The sequence below is a fragment of the Lepidochelys kempii genome, chromosome 3, assembly GCF_965140265.1.
Source record: "Lepidochelys kempii isolate rLepKem1 chromosome 3, rLepKem1.hap2, whole genome shotgun sequence".
NCBI classification, from domain to species: Eukaryota; Metazoa; Chordata; order Testudines; family Cheloniidae; genus Lepidochelys; species Lepidochelys kempii.
In genome coordinates, this window is record NC_133258.1 from 151,998,358 (window position 1) to 152,023,079 (window position 24,722).

Consider the following 24,722-nt stretch of genomic DNA (forward strand, 5'->3'; position numbering starts at 1 on the left):
GATCTTACCTTAACAGGATTGTACCCCAGTTCAATGGCTTTGTTGATTCCTTCCATTACCTTATGAAAGCCTAAAATTGAACAAGAATTAAGTCTTAACAAAAATGTAGATGAGCAAGTCAGTATCAGACAAAAAGATGGCTTCGAGCAGGGGGTTGGACTAGATGACCTTCTGGGGTCCCTTCCAACCCTGATATTCTATGATTCTATGGCAGAGACAAAACAGCTTGGTCCAGTAGATGGGACTGAAGTCAAGAGACTTTTGTTCCATCTCCAACTCTGCTGCAGACTTAGTGTGACCTTCGGCAAGTCACTTACGGCCAGATTTTTGAAGATATTTGGGTGCCCAAAAAATGCAGTGTTGCTTAGTGGCTTGTGGAAATCCCACTGGCACCCTTGCATGTTTTTTGGCACCCAATACCTTCAAAAAATCAGGCCCTTAACTTCTCCGTGCTTCAGCTTGGCCCGGCACTACCCCCAGTCTCACCGAAGTGGGAGAGAGTCTATAAAAAGTGCTCCCAGATTTAATGGGGAAAAAAACCCGACTAAATTATTGCTAAAAGAGGCCATCCGGAAAGGGGTCTCTTGCATTTTTGCCTCGACTAAGGCTGCAGCACGGCACTTTCTGAAAACTGAACACTCTGCAACGAGCTGCTAAATGAATCAATAAATGGACAAAAACACCAAAATTCCCAACTCGCCCTTCACCACAGATTTATATCGGCTCCTGGAAAAGCGAATGGCTTTGACTTTGATTTTGGTTTTAAGGTGACAGGTGACTTTTCATGGCATCCTCATTTTATGAATCATTTGACCCATCATTTTGATGGGCACACTGAAAGAGAGGTTTTAGGAAACCAGTTCAGCTTGGCCTTTGACCCTCTGGAAAGGACGAGACAAGAATCAAACTGCAGTGACTTCAGCAAGAGAAATCCTTAGCCTCATCCTCACATATTGCATCTCCACCCACCTCCCACCTCCAGGCAGAGAGTCCACTCAATACTTATTCTTCCTAATTGCCAAGCAGCTAGACAATTCATGAGTCCAAGGGCCTTGGAGAAATCTGAACTCCTTTCCCATTCTCCCTACAACCCCACCCCAAGTGATAATCCAGTTTCTCTGTTAAAGTTAAGAAGAGACCTGGCAGCAAAAAGTTGTTCCTTGCTGTGAACAGGTGGCCGCAACGGGAATCATTGTCAGTCTATTTCCTAGGGGACACGTGTTCACATCGAAAACCATCATCAGAATTAGCACTAAGTGTCCCTCCCCATTGGCAGTGAAGGCAGTGGTGCCAGAGTGAGCCATGGAGCCTGAACTCCTGTGGGGCCACTGCTGTAGCAAGAGAAGAGGGGTTCATACACACTAAGTATTGTAAGCTCTTTGGGGCAAGGCCTGATTTTTGTTAGAGGTTTGTACAGTGTCCAGCACAATGGGGTCCTGGTCTGTTGGGTTGAGAAGCGCCCAGCACACTGTGGATGCTACTGGAAATAAGGAAGTGCCTTTCTGTCTCCAGGGCTGTCCATCCAGTGCCTTTCTCCAGTACCAACTGTGCAAAGAATGCCACGAACAAGATCAGGGAGCTTGAACCCATCTGTTCCCTGGCTAGCTCAGAGTGGGCATACCAAACACGGGTGCACAAGAGGGAAGCAGAGGATGCCAGTCCCATTGATCTTTTCTGACCCACAACTACAGCTCCTTTAATGCCAGCCCTGCAAAACAGAAGGATGAAAGTGGGATGCAGGGGTGAAGAGCACAGGACTAACGAACTGGAGAACTGATGCCAACATCAGCTGCTTGAATTCAGAACCTGTTTGCTTTCTCCTCCTCACAAGAGTGTTTGCTTTGCTGGCACCTAGGAAGCCCATGACATCAACAGTGGGTTTTATTCTCATTAAGCAAGCTGCAGACTAAACATGGCAGGAGAGATCGTAACGCACTGCTTGTAAACATGTCCCAGAGTCACAAACAGCGACTGGGAAGCCCAGCAACCTTTGGCAAGGACTGAATGGAGAGGGAATAGTGTGACTTAGGCAATGCCAAAAGGTGAGCTTTAATTGAACCCCCCTCCCCACCCAAGGCCAGTCATCAAAACACAGCCCCAAACAGCAGATTAAAGACACCAGGCACACACGAGTCCATGCACGCTTGGGCTCAGCCGGGTAGGGAGGATCTGAGGAGGATTACAGCTTGTGATGTATAAACAATTATCCTTCTCAATTCCTCCTCTTATTCCCAGCCACACACACTCAGTCCCTCAGACTCTCCAAGGCAGGGTCCTATCCAGAGAAATGCTTATGCTCTCAGCTGGGATTCCACCTCCCAAATTTCATCCCTGCAGGAGAAGTAGTTTGAAGCCACAAGTTCAAGGATGTGATTGAGGGAGGCTGTTATCTCATTGCCTCCAGGGGCGATCTGAAAAAGCAAGGCAGGTTGTAAACTCATTTCGACCATCAGCATCAAAGTGCAGGTATTCTCCCCAGCTCATTCCATAGGGTGCGGAGGGCAGGAAGGAGCTGAGGCACCATGTTCCTCATTTTCATGCATCTAAGTTACTTACGTGGCCCCTGTTTTTGAAGTATCAGACCATCTCAAAATCTTTAGTGCATTTATCCTCCCTATCTCCGTGAGGTAGGGCTGTACTATTATCTCCATGTTCCCAAAAGGGAACTGAAGGCAGATTAAGGCCCAGATCCTCAAGAGGTATTTAGGTGCTTAATTCATATTAAAATCAATGGGAGTTTGGTGTCTAAATACCTTTGAGGATCTGGGCCTAAGTGACTTTCCCAAGGTCACACAGGAAATCTATGGCAGAGCAGGGAATTGAATCCAGGTCTCCCGAGTCACAGGTCAACATCCCAACCACTACACAATCCTCCCTCCCTAATGTACAAGTTTATTCCTCAAAAACAACGAGGAGTCCTTGTTAGTCTCTTAGGTGCCACAAATTTATTTGGGCATAAGCTTTTGTGGGCTAGAACCCACTTCATCAGATGCATGGAGAAGAAAATACATTAGGCAGGTATAAAAACACAGCACATGAAAAGATGGGAGTTGCCTTACTGAGTGGGGGGTCCGTGCTAACGAAGCCAATTCAATTAGAGTGGATGTGGCCCATTTCCAACAGTTGACAAGAAAGGGTGAATATCAACAGAGGTAAAAAGAAAAGGAGGACTGTGGCACCTTAGAGACTAACAAATTTATTTGAGCATAAGCTTTCATGAGCTACAGCTCACTTCATGCATCTGATGAAGTGAGCTGTAGCTCAAGAAAGCTTATGCTCAAATTTGTTAGTCTCTAAGGTGCCACAAGTCCTCCTTTTCTTTTTGCAGATACAGGACTAACATGGCTGCTACTCTGAAACAGAGGGAAAATTATCTTTTGTAGCGCTAACAAGGCCAATTCAATCATGGTGGATATGGCCCATGATTTATGGTTTATTCCTCAGACTCTAGTATAACCACTGTAAAAGTTCCCAGGCAATAGGATTACTGATCCATGGAAAATCCCCTGAGCCTATAGAACCAAAACCTTTTGTCTGGATTCCCACCCCCCCACCCCGGAAAATAAGCCCTAAAGTGTCTTCGCCACTGTGCTTTCATATTATAACTCGACTCATCCCTATGACAAAAATCTTCCATTCACTATAAAACTTGGTCTAAAGACATGCAAAAGTACTTTTTTTTTTTTTAAATAAAATGGATGAAACTAATCACCCACTTTTGGAGTTATTGGTTTCACCCTATTTCTTCTTCACCCAAAGTCTTAGAAAATTAGTAACTTTACTCTTACCTTCCCTTTTATACATTTTATTAAAACCCCTGGGAATTTCCCCATCTCTCCCCTGCACCTTTGGGCTCAGCAGCACTCTCTAGATTCCCTTTCTGTGGTTAAAAGACCCCCCTTTTTTTCCCCTAAGAACATACATAATTATGCCTTTCCCTCAACAAGTTTTAGTGAGATGCAGTTTGTAAGCAGCACATTGCTAATGACTCCCAATCAGATATCCAGAGCTGCTGAAGCTGCAGGATCAGGTTTATCCCTTCAATAGGAGAGAAGGAACACATTTCCCCACAAGTGCCTGAAACTGGCTAGTCTTTAAGTGCAGGTAGTGAAAAGCAAAGAGTGGACAGGACTCCCAGCTGTGCCCTGGGACAGCCAGATATTTTCCTGCACTATCTACCATGAGGCAACCACACCAATGACATTGCCTAGATGAGAAAGTTAGAGAGGCAATGTTCATTTGTGTGAGAGCTGTATCCAAACACAGTGAATTTCCTCATCATGAGCCAGATGATTAACCAAACAAGTATGCAGAGAGAGAAAGAGACCGATAATCTTTCCTCACCTGTCATAGACATGGATCATGCTACACTCTAGGTTTAGTCTGATTTGTGAAACCTTGGGCCCATGGCCAAGTGCTCAGTACCTTACAGTTACCTTTCTCTATAGCCCTGCAGAGTTTTAAATAGCTTGTTCTTGACTTTACTGGTACTGCAGCACCATCTTGTGGCTAAGGGGAGACATTGTCTATAAGCTAGCAGATTCACAGACACTGAGGGTTTGGGGGTTTTTGGGTTTTTTTTTTGTTTTTTTTGTTTTTGCATTTAAAAAACTAAGGGAGTGAAGAGAGATTTTTTCCCCAACATGAAATTCACCAAACCTGAAAATTTGGGTTGAACTTCATGTTGAGCATTGAGGTTCATTTAAAAGGAACTTTTAACATATCACCATTACATTTTGTATTTGTTGTTGTCCTAGGTCTCTGAAATTTACATTTGGATTCACTAGCTAGGAAAAAAAAAGTTATAGGCCTCATACCGCCTCATCAGTGACCTCATGCTCTGTTTATCCACATTAAAAAGTACAGGATGGACAGCAGTACAAACTACACACACAACACCAACATAGAATGACAGAAATGGAGGACTGGAAGGGACCTCAATAGGTCATCTAGTCTAGTGCAGTCCCCTAGGCTGAGGCAAGACTAAGTATGATCTAGACTGTTTCTAGACCATCCCTGACAGGTGTTTGTCTAGCCTGTTTTTAAAAACCGCCAATGATGGAGCTTCCACAATCTCCTTATGTAATTTGTCCCAGTGCTTAGCTATCATTATAGTTAGGAAGTCTTTCCTAATGTTTAACCTAAATCTTCCTTGCTGCAATTTAAGCCCATTGCGTCTTCTCCTGTCCTCAGCAGATAAAGAGAACAATTTATCACTTTCCTCTTTACAATCTTTTATGTACTTGAAAACTGTTATCATGGTCCCTCTGAGTCTTCTCCTCTGCAGACTAAAACCCAGTTTTTTCAGTCTTTCCTCATGGATCATGTTTTCTAGACCTTTAATCATTTTTGTTGCTCTCCTCTGACTTTCTCCAATTTGTCCACATTTTTCCTGAAGTGTGGTGCCCAGAACAGGACACAGTATCCAGCTGAGGCCTTATCAGTGCTGAGTGAAAGCATTACTTCTCATGGCTTGCTTACACCACTCCTCATAATCCATACCAGAATAAAGTTTTGCTTTTTTTGCAACAGTATTACATTTGTGACTTATATCTAGTTTGTGATCAACTATAACTGCCAGAACCTTTTCTGCTGTGCCACTATAGCATTTCAAGTGTACTAAAGTGACATATATCACCTCTCCCCTCCCACTCCCCATCCACAAGGCTTGTTACACTGTCAAAGAAGATTAGGTTGGTTTGATATGATTTGTTCTTGACAAATCCATGTTGTCAAGAACCATCAACCATAAGTTGATGGTTACTTATTATCTTATTATCTTCTACATGCTTACAAATTGATTGTTTGATTATTTGCTCCATTATCTTTCCAGGTACGGAAGTTAAGCTGACTGGTCTGTAATTCCTTGGGTTGTACTTATTCCCCTTTTTACAAATGGGTACTCTATTTGCCCTTTTCCAGTCCCTCTGTGATCACTCCCATCCTCCACAAGTTCTCAAATATAGTGGCTAATAATGACTCAGATCTCTTCAGCCAGTTCCTTAAGTATTTTAGGATGTATTTCATCAGACCCTGCAGACTTGAAGGCATCTAATTAGTCTAAGAAATTCTTAACTTATTTCCCTATTTTAGCCTCAGATCCTACCCAACTCACACTGATGTTCACTTTGCTAACATTTTTGGTGAAAATGAACAAAAAAGGCATTTAACACTTCAGCCAGTGCTGCATTTCCTGTTGCCTTTCCCTCCTTGTTGGGAAATGAGCCAACTCTGTTCTTGGTCTTCCTCTTGCTTCTGATGTTTTTGCAAAATGTTTTCTTGTTACCCTTTATGTCCCTAGCTAGTTTAATCTCTATTTGTGTCCCTACATGCTTGTGTTTTTTGTTTAAAAATATTTATCCTTTGTAATTTGACCTAGTTTCCACTTTCGTACGACTTTTTTTTATTATTAAAGTTTCAGGTCATTGAAGATCTTCTGGTTAAGTCAGGGTGGTCTCTTACCATACTGCCTATCTTTCCTTCACAATGGAATAGTTTGCTCTTGGGCCCATAAAAATGTCTCACTACATATTTAAACACACCTCAAGCACGACCAGGAAAGACCACTTCTACTGCTGAAAGCAAGTTTCAGTCTTTGTGGCCTATTTAGTCCTTTCTCTGCTGGAAATGCCAACAAGATTCCAAATAGTGCCAGTTCTGAAGCTAATTTCAATGCAGGCTATTTGTCCACTAGGAACTGGACTGAACCATTAACTCATTTCACAGGCTACCAGGACCTACCTGAAGGAGTCAACAGAAGCAGTATAGTAAACCATATGGGGACATTTTAAATTGGTTGCTTAAGTCACAAGATTGCCCATCTGATGGGTCCTTAAGCAGATTCACTGTAGGAAGTGTGTGGAAGGGCTTGTACTCCATGGAAAACAAATGTTTAGAGAGTTGAAGAACAAATGTCAGTACAAGAAGCAGAGCTGGTGTATCGCAGGCAAATCATGGACCAACCTGGTACACAGTGAATATATTCTGTATTCATCATCATCCAGTATTCGGGTATAATAGGTTCTGAATCTGGGAGTCACAAATGGGTTTCAGTGACTTATGACCATCTTCTTTTTCTTTATGGTTAGACATGCGAGGAGGAGGGGTTGTCACAAAAAAAAACCAAAAACCAAAAAACAAAAAAAACTTGTGTCAGTTGTAACCTATGGTTATGGCAAGGAGTAGGTTGTCCACCACTGATCTGGATGAATCTCTTTCAGTTTTTGTGGGTGGCAAGGAAACAATCTGGCAGCCATTCATGCCTTCATTTGATTAATAATGGTGGGCAATTGGTTTCAGGGTATTGTTTCTGTTTTTGGCTGAAAATGTTGAACAGGAGAACATTGTAGAGATGAAAATTGACAAATGTAGTTATGAGACCTCCTACCTCAAGCTGTTATTCACAAATGTTCTTTATTCCACCCATTCTCATGAAAAGGGGTTTTGCCTGTGAAAGAAGGCTGAGTAGAAGGGAAAAGGGCCAGCTATCAAACTCAAGCCCAGTGTAGATATTTTAGGCTGGTCTTAAGGAAGGGAATCTCACTTCTCTAACAGTAGAAGTTTGAAAGAGACTGGATGAACAAACAGGAATATAAAAAGATGGACAATGTTACCCTATAACCAGTGAGATGTTATTTGAATTTCTGTACCTTTCCTCCGGACGATGAACTCAAATTTGGCCGGAACCAGAGTATCCAAGCTGATGTTAATGGCATCCAGCCCCGCCTCCTTCAGCCGTGGCAGCAGCCTAGCTAAGTTGATCCCGTTGGTTGTGACAGCAATGGTTTGTAGCCCTTCTAGCTTGTACAGCTGAGCTAGGAAACAGCAGGGAAAAGGAGAGCGTTTAATGGTCAGAGTTCAACCACAGGATGCACGGGAACTTCTAGAGAACATTCTAGATCACTAGGGAAAGGAACATACACAACGGTGGGGAAGAAAAAAGTTAATTTCACATGAACGCAGCCAAGAGTCCAAATCCCTCCATCCACCAAGGCCCTTCACCCACTTACCAATTCACTAGATAAGATAGAGAGGGGAGCTCACCCCATACCAAATGGGCTCTGCTGACAACCACCACGTTTCTGTACCTCATTCTCTATGGAGCTGCACTTATTAGATTAATATAGTACAGCGCAAGCCAGCTTCAAATGGTATTAAAGGAGCTAAAATGTGGCAAGCAGCAGCGATTCCAAGAACTTCATCAAAACGCTCTGGCTATATAGATTAACTGTGTTCTATATGTATTACAGCAAACGAGTACTTTAATGTTGAAGGAAGCCCCATGGACTCCTTTAACCTGGCCAGCTCCCAGCTGTCCAGTTCCGAAAGCTGAATTCCAACGCTAATGGGTCAGTCACTAACCATCGCTTTCTTGGGGCCCCGACTGGATCCAGATACTGAACTGCTTGCACTTATAGAGCACCTTTTGTCCTAAAGGCTTGAACACCATAGCATATCATTCGCCGAAAACTGCTTCACCCCCCAACGAAACGCAACCACATCTCTGGGGAGAAAGTGGCAGCTACTTTAGCAGTTCAAAGTAACATTATACAAGCAATTTAAGACTACAGCATGCTTTGCTAGCTGTCACCAAAAACTGTACAGGGAATTTAAGAAGGCAAAGAGATACTCGGGTGGTACAGCTTAAAGGCTGAAATCTTCAAAGTTCATCATTAGCATTAATACAAGCATCACTAGTCTGAGTGATCAAACAGTGCTAATGCAACACCCACAAGGGGACAGCTATTAAAAAACACAAGAGGAAAGATTAGATAAACACCCCAAAGTTCAAGTCTCAGAAACAACAGCATCCCCCCCCCCAAAAGGATGTGTAGAAATACTTGCAAGGTTCTGAGACATGGCTAATCTCCAATTTAGAGCTACACAGTTCCTATGTTAGTACCAGTCCTAGGAGCTTCACGGTGACTACTGGGTAGCTCAAAGGGTCTACGGTAAAAAGGCTGCCACATGGGTGAGGAAACAGAGGTGCTAATTCCAACTGCCCCTAGCGAGGAAGTTGTAGAACATTACCCATTGTCTCACTTGATGAGGTTCAGTATCCAACCTGCCCCTCAACCTGAATGTAATGAGGCTTTTCCCAAACTTGGCAATGCTGTCCCACCAATGGGGCTCACATGACACCGAAACCAGCCTGAAACATCTGCACAGCTGAGTTAAATGCAGAAGGTTGTTACTGGGAATTTGGCAGCAAACTTACTATGAAATTAAAAATTGAATTCCCTGTAGTACTCCAGTTTCTTCTCCTTTTTCTTTCCTTAGACTTCCTTTCACTTCCTCTCTTTATAGTGGTATTTTTAAGCCTTCTCGTGTGTTTAGAATTTGTTTGAAACACTAGAACCATTTTATAGTGAAGTCATCTGCTTACTCTACATAGAGAAAGCCTTGCTAAGCAAAGGATTTACCTAACTGGGATCGCAACCTGAAAATGGTGATGCACTGGAATCACTTGGGATTGCTATTCTGTTTCACTACCACCCTATTCACTGTGTGTGGTTTCCACTGTATTTAAGTTATGTCATTTTGATTAGTAAAAGTGTTCAGCTTATACTTCTCCAAAAACCATCCTTTTCTCGTCTCTTTAAAGTGCAGGTCAGCTATAAGAAGTGACTGTGTAAAAGTGGCATCTTATTCAGTAGGTTTAGTCCCTCGGGCTGTGTTTATCTTAGACTCTTTCTGGGAGTCTCCCTCCCATTGCATTATCAATAGAGGGAGGGTTAGTGTGGACAGGGTACGGGCACTTTTATCACCATGGCATCTAACGCTGCTTGGAGCAGTTCTACTAAAAGCATAGTGGTGAAAGAGCAGGTGGCCACCTGGTCCCCATCTACTCAAGCACTCCCACCACTGCTACCTCCAAGAGAGCTACATCTTTAGTGTTCCTCAAACTGTTCACTGTACACAAGCCCTGTCTGTATTTGGATACACATCTGCCTATTTAAGGTGCAAAAATAAATGGTTCCCTGCCTTATATGCCCCTCGCTGCTCCTGCCCCGTACGAGGCAGTGGCCACATTCTATTTTGAGCACGTTAGCTCAATGAGACCTAGTATGAGTATGTCTCATCGAGCTGGGAATAAATACCTCCAGACATACCTTCATGTGCTTCCCTTAGGGTATTTGCGACTGAGATTATGGCTTAGAAGACGTATACCCAGTACTGTGAGTGTTGGAAGCAAAGGGACAACAGCAATGTTCTTTAAGAACCAACTTTCTCTTCCCTTTCCTTTCCGGATGTCTCAAACCTTCCCCATGCACCAGGAGTGAGCTACCAGAGAAGGGGTGGCCACTGTTGTGGGAGAAGCACTAGCTAACACCACAGTCCGTTTGCCAGTAGGGGAAACGTGCTGTGCTTCCAGCCTGGAGAAGAACGTACATCAATGTAACTGCTTTGCTTGCCCATCAGCTGTCCTCAGAACACACATCAACCACCAAGCTTCCAGCAACAGAGAAACAACAGGAGCCACTACAGACGTCACTGCTGGAAAGATGTAGTAAATACAGGTTTAAGCAGAGTCCAATCAGACTTTCACGCTGCAGCCTGAACCAGATGGATTCCAGCAGTAAACTATTATGGCACCAGCTGAATTTAGCCAGCCAATTAGAGCAGAATGTGGTTCTTATCAGTGCCTCTTTCTTTGTGTAATGGATACACAACTAGACAATTCACTGGAGACTCTAATGGAGGGCACAATATTGCCAAGTGTAGTGAACAGACTGGACAGAACCCAGAGATCAGAAATTAGAGATGGAAGAACTAATCCTTAGTGTCTGTAGTTATTCACCACAACCAGACACTATCCTTGCCTGCTTGTTTATTTGTGCAGGCTAAGCAGTAAAACATCTGCAGCTATCTTGTGCCACGGCTGCACTGTTTGACTAGTAAACTCAGTAGCGATTACAGAGAGATTTCATATACAAACATGAGGTGTGCTGCTGGATTAAGGCTGCTTTTATGCCTCCTGTAATCACTTCAGCAAAATAAAATAAATAAATAAATAAAAAATAAAGACAAGCCAGCAGCTAAATACATACAAATAAAGTCAAATGGCAAAATGACCGACTGGAGTGGGAAAGAAGATCAGACTACCTACCTCAGGAGTCTGAGGTGGAAGTGCAACATTTAGCTTTAAATAAAAAATGACAACCACTTTTACGTTTGTTGCCCCTTCCTGGTCAGAACATTCTCTCTGAAAATGGCATATTCTCTTTTGATGGCTCCCTACCCTCCTATCGATAAGTTAAAAGGTGCAATTTCCTAGCAAAACGCAACCCAGTATCTAATAACAAAACAAAGGAACGGTTCAAAGTTCTTTCTACCTCAAAGCAAAGGTCATAGTTGATTTTCAGCCACTGGCTGGGAAGATCACCAGTATTAAAAGAGAATGCAACTGATACACAGTTGATTTGGCTTTGCAGGACTAAATTGTTTGGAAAACATTTAGATGCGTTGAATAATGCATTTATTTGTCTGTAAAGTGCCATGCACTCTTATGGGGCTGTGTAAATGAGGCAACTCTTTATTTTGCAAATACTCCAACCATAACCCCATACAGTCCTCGGCATCAGCTTGGAGATCCTCAGGGGGAAATATTAGTAAAAAAGCCGCACAAACCTCTTAGCCGCTTAAAGAAAAATCCCTCCCCTCGCACCCCTCAACAGTATTTTAAAAGGTGTTTCTAACAAATCGGAATGCAGAACAGTCCTTTGGAGTATCTTGCATGTTTGTATGTCAGCATGCTCCAGGACAGCAACAATCAGATCAAAGTACATGCCTGCTAAATTTAATTGTTGCTGCAGTCAGCAAAGGGGGGTGGGAAGAGGAGAGGGTGTACACAAGCATATATATAAATGTACTAATACATTTCAAACTATTCATATAAACAGGCTTGTAAATGTCACTAAGCCCTGCCCAGACTAATTGCATTATTTCTATAAATATCAAGGTATTTCAAAGAGGAAAAAGCTATTAAAAAAGCCAAAGACAAACAAGCAAAATAAGGAGTAGACTAAACATGAGGTATTAACAAAATATGTGATAATGCCAGGGTTGCTATTAAAAGTTTTTTATATATAAATAATGGGGAGACAAAGGTTCTGTTTTCAATGAGACCCATAAAAATAATTGCTTAAGAGAAGTATAATTGTTTGATGACTCAAAATGTTTTTGGTTTTTTTGGTCAAGTCTTATTGCAGGAATCCTGCTATTAGCCAGTAGAGCTACCAGCATAGTCCCTCTTAGGCAAGTTCCCTCCTGTTCTAGGTTTTGATAAAACATACCCAATACTCCACACTGCACCAATTCCTGCTCTAGGAGCCCTATGGCTCTCTCTCCTAACACTTCCCACAAAAGGACCAACAGCCAATGAATGACTGGGACAGATACACCTATGTTCACACCCTACCCACTATTGTAATAATCTTGGTACAAGTCTTGTAAGGTATCATTTGTAAACTCATGATTTGCCAATCAGTATTGTCCTAGTCAGATAGGTGTGGCAACTTTGTATGACGTTATAAGATTCCTCTGTATGGTGTTAATACATATTCCAAACCCCACCGCCCTGGCCAAAACAGAAGCTGGCAAACAGGTCTGTCCTAAACAAAGGAATGATGCTCTGCTTAATTTGCATTTAAGCAGTTAACAGTCATCAGACAGGAATGGAAGACAAAGGAAGTTCAAACAGCTTGAAAAAACAGCAGAGAACATCCTTCTACATATCCTTTGGTTCCTAGTTCTTAGCTGAAAATGTTTTTCTAAGAGGGGACTGATGCTATAAAAAGGAAGGATGAACATCGCAAGGGAGTCCTCTCTCTCCGCCTATCGCATTCACTTTTTCTGAAGAGACAAAGGAAGCAGGAGTTGGCCCCTAGGGGAAGGGTCCCGACATAAAGAATTTGGTCAGTAACACTGCTGAAAGCATGTGGTGAGAAAACGTTCTTTGAATCTAACGTAGTTTGTTAAGTTAGGCATCAATAAGCGTTTTCTCTTTTTTTTTTGGTAACCATTTCTGGCTTGGATGCCTCATTACTTGTACTCATTTAAAATCTCTCTCTTTGTAGTTAGTCAACTTGTTTTATCTAATCCAGTGTGTTCATGCTGAAGTGTCTGGGTAACTCTATTTGGAACAACAAGTTGTGTGCATATTATTCCCTTAAAGGAATAATGGACGTAACATATTTGCACTGTCCAGGAGGGGGCTGGGCAGTACAGGTCATACTTTTCTGGGGGAAGATTTGAGACTGGGGATGTATTGGGGTCACCTTGCGGCATAACCACTGCTGCTAAGAGCCAAGGTGTGGCTGGCTGCAGGCCACACACAGACATAGCTGGGCGTGATTTGCGTGTTGGAGGCTGTTTGTGAACAGTCCAGACCGGAGGCTACAGCAGCAAGGTGCTGTAAAGGGCAGCCTACGTTACAGGGTGAGGGTGACACAGCTACTCATTAGTATGGATTGGCCCCTGGGATGTCACACTGAGTAAAGGAAGTTTTAGTGTTATGGATGTCTGTCCACTAGGAACTGAGCTGAGACACCACTCCCTTCTCCCACAAGCTAATTTCGCAGGTCTGGTCTACACTAGGATTTTACATCTCTCAGTGGTGTGAAAAATCCACACCCCTGAGAGACATAACTATGCCATCCTAACCCACGGTGTAGACAGAGCTAGGCAGAGGGCTACCGCCTCTTGGGGAGGGGATTACCTACACTGATGGAAGAATCCCCCCCATCAGCATAGGTAGGATCCACACTGAAGTGCTACAGCACTTTAAGTGTAGACATACTGACAGAGACCACTTAACAGCCATCAGTTAGTAAAATAAATAAAAATTATATATATTTGATACAAATCTAGGGAGTCTTGGCTGACCTAGAGAAGACAGACTCTATACTTAGGGCCCTACCAAATTCAGGATCCATTTTGATCAATTTCATGCCTGAGGGTTTTTAAATTGGTCAATTTCACGTTTTCAGATATTTAGGTCTGAAATTTCACAGTGTTGTAACAGTGGGGGTCCCAAACCAACAAGTACATGGAGGTGGGTCTGATCTCCCCCCACTCTCCACAGAGCAGCCATGCAGGGGGAAGGACAAGTCCTGTCCCTCCCCAGCCCGGCTGGGACTTGCAGCTAGGAGCCTCCCCTGCCTCCCCCCAAGCTGGGGCACTCTGAGCAGCACAGGGGAGATCAGATTTCATGGGGAAGGGCTTATTTTACAGTTCATGACACTTTTTCACAGCTGTGAAATTGGTAGGGCCTCATCTATACCCCATTTACTAGTCATCTCAGGGACTTGTACTCAAAGCAGGCAAAAGGACATGACATAACCTACAGTAAGTTGTAGCTGCTGACTCATGGTGTATGTGAGTTTCTAAATAATCTGAAGAGTTGCAGCAGGCCTGTAGATAAATAAGAGATTAAAAAACCTAGTTTCCCATGTTGGCTTCAAGCCACATTATTGCAGCAGGGAAAAGAAAAAAGTGCAGACGCAGAGTCTTAGCAGAACATGGTACTGATTATTCCTCTATCCCTTACAGACTTTAAGAGTTTTACTGTTAGCAGTTATATTGCACTTTATATAGAGAGAGCATTTATTCAGTGGAAAAACTAAGCTAAATTCAGAGCACCAGAATCGCCAAACACCCTAAGCACTGCATGCTGCTTAAGGAAAGCTTCTCAGGCAGGTGAGTGATGACTAGGATTTGCAAGGTGCCTTAAAATAGAGTGAGACACAAAAAGGGTTTAAAAATCCAAAATAATTAGGAGTGTTTTCATAGGTTCAGTTAAGAAATGTAAATATTTCCCCACAATGCTGGAAACAAAACTGCATTGTACTAACACATGAAATCCAAAAAGTGAACTAACTAACGAGAGGAAGTGAAATGGACCAAATTGGTTTCATTGTCCAGTTTGAATGAAAAACACCATCAATGATTAAACACAGACTATTACAAATAGCAAAATTCAGAAATGTAAACCATGTCTAACAGGGAAGGGTATATTATAAATGATCATCTTGCAAAGACCACTTTAAGATACTAATTCCAAATCCATGTCTGCAGGACATGATTTATGCTTCAGTTAAAAGGGCAATAATTGGAATTTAAACTCCCTTAAAGACAGATATTTATCTAACACCAGTCACTGGTGGTTTTACACAGTTGTGTTCTATTACATTCAGATTATTACTGGGTTTCGATTTCTAATCACACTGGAGTTATGTGAATAATGCTCCACTAATTCGTGGAACATTTACTTATTTATTGCACTTAACAACAAGACTACAGATTAGGAGTTTATTGATTAACTGAATGCAAGGCTTTCCCACCTTATGTGTCTAACAACTTCAAAAAGAGGAGTTATTTTCCAGCACCACTGAACAGTTAAACTGTTTTCAAACAATGTCACAGTACACAATGCTCCATTCAGGAAAATGCAGACTGGTGCTAATCCAGGCTGCTTGCCTTCATCTGTAGGGCTAGTCACTTCCCCATCCACAACTCTGTTCTCAAACTGCTGCAGTAATGGTGCCTCTGGCATATCCCTTGGAAGTCTGGAGAAAACACAGCAGTGGACCTGTCTTGCCTCAGTGAAAGCTCCCTCCATTGTTAATTACAAGTCCTTTATTTGGGGACCGTGTCTTTAGGTGCCAGACACATGCACAGTAAATTACAGGACAACCTATAAGAAGAAGAAAAAATGCATGTGTAGACCCCTGAATTCTCTAGGTTTTCAACTCACCCTAGGAGAACAAGCCACACAAATACAAGGCCCAAGACACCAATGAGTTAGTCCAATAGTACAATCACCGAACATCCAGTACCATTAACACAAATGGCCCCAACCTGCCACATTCGCCCCTGACACAAACCAAAAATGATCACTCGGGTTCACACATCAGCTACAGCAGGCAAAGTGCACAGGCAGAAAGCTTGAGTGCAAACCATATTCTGAATCCATCCTCCAGCAGCACAGACAGCTCTTACAGGATTAAGCCACTGCAGTCACGGATGCAAAATGAGCCTTCTACCCCTCCATTACCAAGGCCAGCACGGCTATTTTGCATAGTGAACTCGTTAATTAATCCAGACAGCATAGCCCAAATATCTGACACAAGCACCAAGCATGGGGAAGAGCAGTCAGCATATTTTGCTGACAAGATAAATTGAAAATGTATGGAACACACTGGAACAAACGAAACTGCACTCAAACCAGACTCTATTACCCACCCTGACACAGTTTGGCCCCATCACACAGAACAAACTTAAGAAGCCCTAACAAATGTTAGAGCCACAACCTGTGAAATGGATCCATGCTCTTATAAAAGCCAGCGAAGAACAACTATGCCCGCTCTCAATGGAAATAATCAATGTCTCCTTCATACAAGCACACCTACAAAACTCTTTGAAAAAGAGTTTGCCCAGTGCCCAAGAAGCCATCACTGGACCTGAAGATCTCCCCAACAACCATATGGTCTCCAGCCTCCCCTTTCTAGACAAAATAACTGAAGGATCAGTAACCACCAAGCTCCAATAACCACACATGACATGGGCCAACATCCTGGATGTCTCACAATCAGGGCTCAACACAGAGACAGTTCCATTGGCACTAATGACATTATGGCCATGGACACAAGACTTCCATGTTCACACTGCTGGACCTTTTTGCTGCCTTTGACACAGAGGACCACTTACTAACCCGGCTACATGATGTAGCAGGAGTAGGTGGCCCAAGACTACAGTGATTCCATTCATTCCTCTCCAGTAGACTGAATGGCAAAAGGTAATTGCCCCCGCCCTGCTCCAAAGGCACTCATCTGCAGAGTCCCACGGGGATCCATACTATTCCCTGTTATTTTCAATATCTACACAAGTCCACTGGGATTTAGTCAGACCCCCTGGGCTCAGCAGACAATGGGGTGCCCATTGCACTCAACTACATCTCTCATTCTCAAGTGGTGGAACCACTGCCACTAACAAGACGTCAGAATGTCTTGTGGGGGGAACAGCAGCAGAAATCAGCTCCTGGATGAAGTGCAGCTGGCTCAAGCTGAATCGAGGCAAGATGGATACGACACCTAGTCAGAAAGGGGAAATGCACTGAAGAACTAGCAGAGACAGTGTCTCCACCTGCCACTGAAGGCAGACAGCTCTCCTTTGTCAGACAGGCACAAAGCCTCAGGCCTTGCTTGACTCCTCAATATGCTGGGCTGACCAGGCAGCACCAGTATCTAAAAAGTGCCTTCTTTTACCTGCAGCTTGTTAAGAAACTTCTTCCCTTCCTCCTGGATGAGAACCTGCCCACAGCAACCTATGCATGTGTCACCTCCAGGCTGGACTGCTGGAATTCAGTCTCTGAAACTGAACATGAAGACAATGTACAGGATTTGGCTGGTACAGGATGTGACGTGGAAGAAGCCCCATCATTTGGGAGATTCAAAAACAGAACGGTGCAAAGCACTGGAGGTTTGCTGCACGCAATAACCCCGTATTGCATGTATTTGGTAGGGTGCAGAGGGAGATGGTGCTTGCAGATGGAAGAGACTATTTGTGAACATTTGATTACACGAATAGGGTTCTCAGATCATGATAGGGAACATTCCCTCAGAGCGTAGCCCACATGCCATGCTACTCAATTTGATTAGGCCGAGACATCTTTGTGCTGCATGATTTGTGGCGCTGCTAAAGGAGGAGAAAGCCAGACCAGAAACTTACCCACAATATCAACCACGTCAGGCCGGATGAGTGGTTCTCCACCAGTCAGTCGGATCTTGTCCACACCTTCCTTCACAAAGAGCCTGGCAATGGTGATTATCTCCTGGGTAGTGAGCAGCTCTGATTTAGGGGTCAGTTGAACTCCCTCTTCTGGCATACAGTACTGACCTGAATGAGCAATCAAGAAATACATGGGCAAATGGAAGGATCAGCCACTGGCAAGGAACCAACACTGTACTTGGATGCACTTTGCATAGCAACTGCCTGTAATTGCCAACTATTCTGCCTTGCAGAAATACAGCTAGCAAGAACAGAGTCAAACTAGCAACCCACGGACAAGGCTGCTGGCCTAATTCCTAAAATAACTTTACATCTACTTGACAGGTCTGTAAATAAAGTTTGCCACTTAAGTCTGGAGGGAGGCCAACCCATGGCAAAAGTATGGGTGTTGCCAAAACTGTATTTTTCACACAAGGAGTTTTGGTTGAAATTTTTTTCCCCAGCTCTAGTTCCTACAGGTGGGCCACCATATCCTGTGGAATACATGAACCTCACTGTGACATGGAGGGGGAAGGAAGAAGACAGACTTACATCTGAGGTTGCATTTCTCAGTCAGGGAGATCCGCAGGTAGTTGTGCTGACGGCCAAATCTGTCAGTCAGGAAAGCAGAGAAAGGGGCAGCATGTTCAGTTAGGAAACCTTTTCTTCTTGTGCTTGGCAATTCCTGAGGAGAAAAAGCAACAAAACAAGGGGTAGCTGTTTTCATCTTCAAAGCACTGTACAAATGTTGAACTGAGTCTAAACTTCACAGGGAAATTATCATCCACATCTTATGGAAGGGGAAAACCGAGGCACACAGAAGCCAAGTGATTTTGACCAAGACTAAAAAGTGAGTCTCAGTGGAACAGCTAAGGAGTTCCAGGGGTTTCCCGACTCTCATCCCCTGCTTAATTCCATTGCATCATGCTGCATATTTAAGATAAAGGGGAAGGAACCATATTAAAGTTAGCCACTTTGTGCAGCAGTTGCTGTAGGCCTTCTCTGCAATGCATTTTGCAAGGACAGTTTGATTCTTGAAATCTATAAAGACAGAGGGAAAGATATACACCCAAAAGAGTCAGCCGGACGCCCTCATTGTGGTCTTCAAATTGTGGTCCTCAAACCTGGGCATGAGCCTTCCAGGCATTTTGCTGCCTAGCAGAAGAACTAAAAGTTACAACTGAAAGTACACCACTAGCCTTCTGCCTGTGACAGTTCAAGTATGAGACAAAAGGCCCTGTCCAACGTAAGAACAAATTGGGCCACTTTGAACGGTTTTTTAAATCTGTGGGCAACAGCCATATTTAGTATGGTTTTCCAGCTTGAATTGTGTTCGAAGCCTTGTGCTATGGACATGGCTCGGCTAACATGATTCCCAGGTGAAAGGCTCTGTGTAACTAGTCAGGGAGGGCAGTGCTAAAACCCCTAATAGTAATACGACAGCGTTTTAAACAAGGTTGCAACTAACACAATGCTGTTCCCCTCTCCTTGTGTGTGCCTAAAAGTGCTAGAAGCACAACACATTTGGGACTAGTTACTCCAGGTTGCAACACTATCTGAAATCCCTGCTTCATGCTCCTGCATGCATAGAGCCCTGCGTGGATACAAAATTTGTATCTGCATCTTATCCGCAAAAATGGTCCGGGGATATCTGCAGATTTGCGGGGCTTTATGCATGTGTAATTAAAGGAAGTAAACCACCAGCAAGGGAAGGGGGTCAGAGAACTGTACAACAGGGGTCAAATGTGGGGAGAGCTAATAAGAGACTCCCAGGCCTGGGTGGGATGGGCAAATCTAAGTTTCAAACCAGTGCTGCTCAAGACACAAACCGTATTGAGCAGCAGCTAACAAAGGTGGAAAGGGGAAAAAAAAAAAAAAAGAAACACCCCCCAAGAAGGATGCCAACCCTCTAGGATTGCCTGAAGCCTCCAGGAATGAAAGATTAATCTTTAATTAAAGATTATATCATGGGATGAAACCTCCAGGAATACATCCAACCAAAACTAGCAACCCTACGCAATGTTTAGTGCACTAGAGTCAAAGTTTAGCAGTAGCCCCTGGGCCACCGCTTTGCTTACTGGGCCATTAAGAGAAGCTGATGCTTGATTAAAAACATCTTAGTTATAAATAATTCTGCATCTCATCCCTTTCACAGAGGGGTGCTGGTAGGAAATCATGCTGTCAGCTGCTTCCAAGGGTCAGCTGCTGCTGGCTCTTTACTCAGTGTCATAACCCTCTACTTATGAAGCACTGACCATCCTCACAGCATGGGACAAGGACTCCACTCTGGAGATCAACTACAGACCAGTGGTCCAGCAAAACGTCCCTAAGAATGGGGGTATTAGAGAGTTGAAGCAAAGTTTGTCTTTTACCTATTTCCAAGTAAGGAAATTGCAACCACTGATCCTCAGAGTGGGTTGCCCTTATCTCTTAGCTACTTGGGGAACAAACCCAGACTTGTTTGTGGATGGGGATTAAGACTACAAAAGCGCTCCAGAAATAGTTATTTTAAAAGCAGAGAGAGTGCCAACATCTAAAAAAATACATTAAAGTGATAGAACAGTTCATTCCCAGAGTAAACTAATTAAGAAAGAGCTATTTGCCAAACTTTGTTTCTGCTGATGCCTCCAGGTTCAACATACGTTGTGTGAAGACTAGAATGCTTTCTCTAAGAGGCTCAAACTACACCTGTATGCCTCAGAAATACAGGCATGCTTACAGTCATCTAGATTATATGGCTGGATTCTAAACTATTATACCAGCATAGATCTGGACATCACTGAAATCAATGGAGTTACACTGGTGCATATCTGGAGTAAGTAAGAGCAGGTTGAGTTGCACAGGCTTCAGAAGTCTGTGGGATTCCCTCTCCACTTCACAATAACGCAATATCCTCATTAATTTTATTTCTAAAACTTTCTGTTCTTGAATAAACCTATTAATAGCGCCTATCAAGCTTGTGCCTGGTTTTCTCCCCACTCCATATCCCCACTATGTCAACTTTAAACACACCTTTGAGTTGGAGTAAGACTATATAAATGACCTCCCCACCCATATTCCCTGTGGCCACTCTCCATTTCCCTCTCCTCCACCTCCTATCCCATGGTCTATCAGATCATTCAAGCCTCTGGCTAAAGAAATAGCTACTGTGAAAAAATTTGAGAGTGAAACCACAATTTGACACAGAAACTGAGATCCATGGTCTGCTATTAACACGGAGAGCTGAGCCTGAGGTTTGAGACTCTGAAGTAAGACAGGGTGACAGCAGCCAGTTCACTCCCTGCCTTTGGGCTAATCCCTAACCACTTCCCATGTGAGACTACTCCTAAGCAGCATGCTTCAGTATATTAGCAAGTCTGGATAGACAACTGCCTCAGAAAGCTTTTCACTCTTAAGGTTTGAACAAGCACGCTCAGATGGACCCCAAAGCTGAAGTCTTGGATGCACTCTTGAGACCACAAGATGTACATTTTTCAAGTATCAGAGTAGCAAGTTTTTCAAGTAGGTCTTCAATCTCACTCTACTGAAAGCTTTGCCTACTGGTTATATCTCTCTACTCCCAGCTCTGCCACTAACCTGTGGGGTGCTGGGCAAGTTATTTAACCCCACGTTACTTCCACTTCCCCACCTGTAAAACAGGGAGAATACTAGTTAACCACTTTTATAAATGTTTTCAGAGGCTCAAATTAGAGGAGCTATAGAAGTGGTTTTTGTTTGTTTTTAAAATACCTATATGCTCTTATCTGGTGGTGGATGCTCACATTTCTCCATTTATATTAATCACAATTATATTAAGATTTTATGGAGACCAACTGAATAATTATGATAGACACTGAGCAGTCACTACATGAAGGGAACAAAATAAGGTTAGCATAATGGGAGGAGGGGTGTGAGATGCAGTGGAAATGGTTCTTAAAAATGCAATCCATCTTGTTTCCATTAATGCTCTTCAGACACAGCATCATAAAATTATTTAAGGAGACAGATTTTGTGTTAGCAAGTTAAAGAAAAAAGGAATATTTAAAATCCTGTGACTACAGTGGCCAGTTCCAGACATTCTAACTATCCTTGTTAGGTTATAACGGATAAGGGGTTAAAGGTTAAGGATCTGACTATAAACCTCAAACGTTAAATGAGTGACTGGACTCTAGGGCTGCATTATGTGGAGGATATGGAGAGGATGAGAGAACAAGCCACGTCACAGATGTTAGTCACATCACTCAGGTCATGTCTACACTACCCACCGGATTGGCGGGTAGTGATCAATCTATCTGGGATCGATTTATCACGTCTAGTGTAGATGCAATAAATCGATCCCCGATCGCTCTGCCGTCAACTCCGGAACTCCACCAGCGTGAGAGTCGGAAGCAGAGTTGACAGGGGAGCAGCGACTGTTGATCCTGCACCGCGAGGACACAAAGTAAGTGATTCTAAGTCGATCTAAGATACGCAACTTCAGCTATGAGAATAGCATTTATGCTATGAGAATAGCATAGCTGAAGTTGCGTATCTTAGATCGATTCCCCCCCCCGCCCCCCAAGCGTAGACCAGGCCTTTGTGCGCTACTGGAAGGAGCTCAGATACTGTGTTGATGAGCATGGTATAAAAACCTATTCAGAAGAGCTACTCAAAGTTGCTGCTGAAAAAGCTCCAGAACTGCTCTGCCCGCACAGGTTGGATGCCAGGAGGTCAAGTGTAGAGGTGTACTGGTGAAGCAAGGATGCACAGCCCTGCCCACATTATGCCTGGCTCTAGCCAGCAGCGTTAGTCACTCCATAGTTTAAACAAGGGAGCCCTAGCACTATGCTTAGAGATATTTACAATATTTTCCATACTCTAGATACAGCTAAGCCTATTCCCCCTCAGAAGTTTTTTTGGAGAAATTTTCTGCGTGTTACTCCTTTGGGTGGGAGACAGGTAGAAGATACACTCTCTGAACAGATCAGCCAGGCAGTGTAGGGCATGTGGGGTGGAGCAAGGTGCAGCCAGACAGACAGCAGAACAGTGGGAGGTGCAGAGAGGTGACATCTAATAGCTGAAGCTATTTTGACTCATTCACAGCTGTTCTAACACTGCAAACCTTTTTTAAAAAGCAGAAACAATCCTTTTGTAGGAACATAATCTTCCCAGAGACCACTGTTCAATTTACTTCCGCTCTCCAACTGCGGAGATCTTGTAATTAAATGGCAAGAGTCCAGAGGACTTTCAATAGCAGCTTGGCCAGTGGACTGGTAAGGTCTGAAAATAGGCACGAAGCACAAGTGTCTGCTTACGTAAAGTGGCCCATTAGCCCTGTTTGGGTACATCTACTTTGCAATTTAAAAAACCCCCACCACACTGAGTCTCAGATCCGGGGTCAGTTGAGTCAGGCTCCTAGGGCTCAGGATGCAGGGCTAAAATTTGCAGTGTTGACATCTGGGCTCAGGCTGGAGCCCAGGCTCGGAAACTTGGTGAGGGGTGTGGGTCTCCGAGCCCAGGCTCCAACCCCAGCTTCTACACAGCAATTTTTAGCCTTGCAGCCTGTGCCTAACTGACCTAGGCCAGCTGCAACTGTGTCACGGGTCTTTTATTGCAGTGTGGACATACCCTTAGTTACCAGTACTTCTACTGTCGGTCATCCATTTTCAGCAGGCAGAAGGAAATCTATGCCTGCTTCTGTCTGAAGTTTGCTTACTACACTAAAAAGGATGCCAGATTCAGTTTGAACAACTGAACATATCGGGTGTCAATATAGGACCCTGGCCCTCTCTGTCTGCATTTGCCAGTAGGAAAAACTGATAACTACAGACACTCATCAACACACAGCCAAGCTCTCAGCTCAGACCCTATACATGATTCATCCATGGTAACTACTAAGAAGGCTTTCAGATGAGCAGGCAGTGGAATAAATCTACCTTTAACTCCCAGGGGGTAGTGCAGACAGACCACACCGTGTGTCTACCAGTTCTGTGAAGCCTTGTTGACATTAGGGAGTGCTACACCAGGCCTGCACCTAGCAGAGAGAGATGAACCACCATTAGCTTTGGTGGTAATTTCTGGTAAAAAAAATTCCCTAATGTAGACAAAGTATAAGAAAGAGAGCACACAGCTACATTTATAGACTTTTAACCTGTGCTCATCCCTCAACTAACTTTGTGGTTTTTTTACATCCTTTAGTTGCTTCACATATTTTCAGATAACTAGCAACCTTTGCCTATTATAAATGTGAAAGTGGCACTCTCTTCAAGGACACACTCCCAATGTACAGCAAAACCTGCCAAGAGCAACCATTCATGGGAATTTGCAGAAGTGGATGCTTGTAAGAGGTGGTCTCTCTTCAAAGGTATGGTATTGCCACCCTTACTTCTCTGCTGCTGATGGCAGCACTGCTTTCTGAGCTGGGTGCCTTGCCAGCAGCCGCTGTTCTCCGGCCGCCCAGTTCTGAAGGCAGAGCGGAGAGTGGTGGCTGGGCACCCAGCTCTGAAGGGAGTAAGAAAATGTCACTGGTTGCAGATGACAGATGGCCGCTCGTCACAGTTTTTTCAGTTAAATTATAGGGGGACAAGTTCCATGGCCTCTGCAAGTACTCACTTGTGACGGGTGGTCTCTCTTCAGAGGTGGTCGCTAAGCAGGTTTTACTGTAGTTTTATAAAATCTTTTAGCTGTTTAAACATACTTTTTGAAACTGAAATCAAGATCTGCTTCCTTAATTGAATTTTTCTTCAGTTGCATAAAATGGTTTGTTATTGTAATGTTGCTTGAGCACTAGAAGCTGCTTGTAATTTAAAAGCAAATGCATTGATGCTTTTTCTTTTTCTACAAACTAAAAATAAAATAGAAGTCCTAGTTATTGTCATGACACTCTCTCATTATAACCTTAGAATCTGTAAAAAATCTCCACCAGAAGCATGCAAAAGCTGGTGTAACACAAGGTTATAAAAGATTGACAACTTTAAAGTGAATGAAGAGAGGAA

The 24,722-nt window shown here is 43.4% G+C and overlaps 1 protein-coding gene across 10 annotated transcripts in view; it reads right to left on the reverse strand.

Moving 5' to 3' along the window:
* The window catches only part of MOCS1 (molybdenum cofactor synthesis 1), a 51,543-nt gene that overhangs the window by 21,408 nt on the left and 5,413 nt on the right, over positions 1–24,722 (reverse strand). For 8 of the 10 annotated variants that reach the window (XR_012158197.1, XM_073338573.1, XM_073338568.1 and 5 more), the window contains exons 2-5: positions 18,322–18,454; positions 17,731–17,898; positions 7,650–7,814; positions 9–70 (exon numbers count right to left, since the gene is read on the reverse strand). Coding sequence is in view for 9 of the 10 variants with exons in the window: in XM_073338573.1 (XP_073194674.1) it covers positions 9–70; positions 7,650–7,814; positions 17,731–17,898; positions 18,322–18,454 (528 nt within the window). In the remaining variant the exon portion in view is untranslated. Of the gene's footprint in view, positions 1–8; positions 71–7,649; positions 7,815–17,730; positions 17,899–18,321; positions 18,455–23,663; positions 24,309–24,722 lie in introns of those variants that run through there. The other 2 variants (XM_073338570.1, XM_073338569.1) reach the window with 2 other exon arrangements.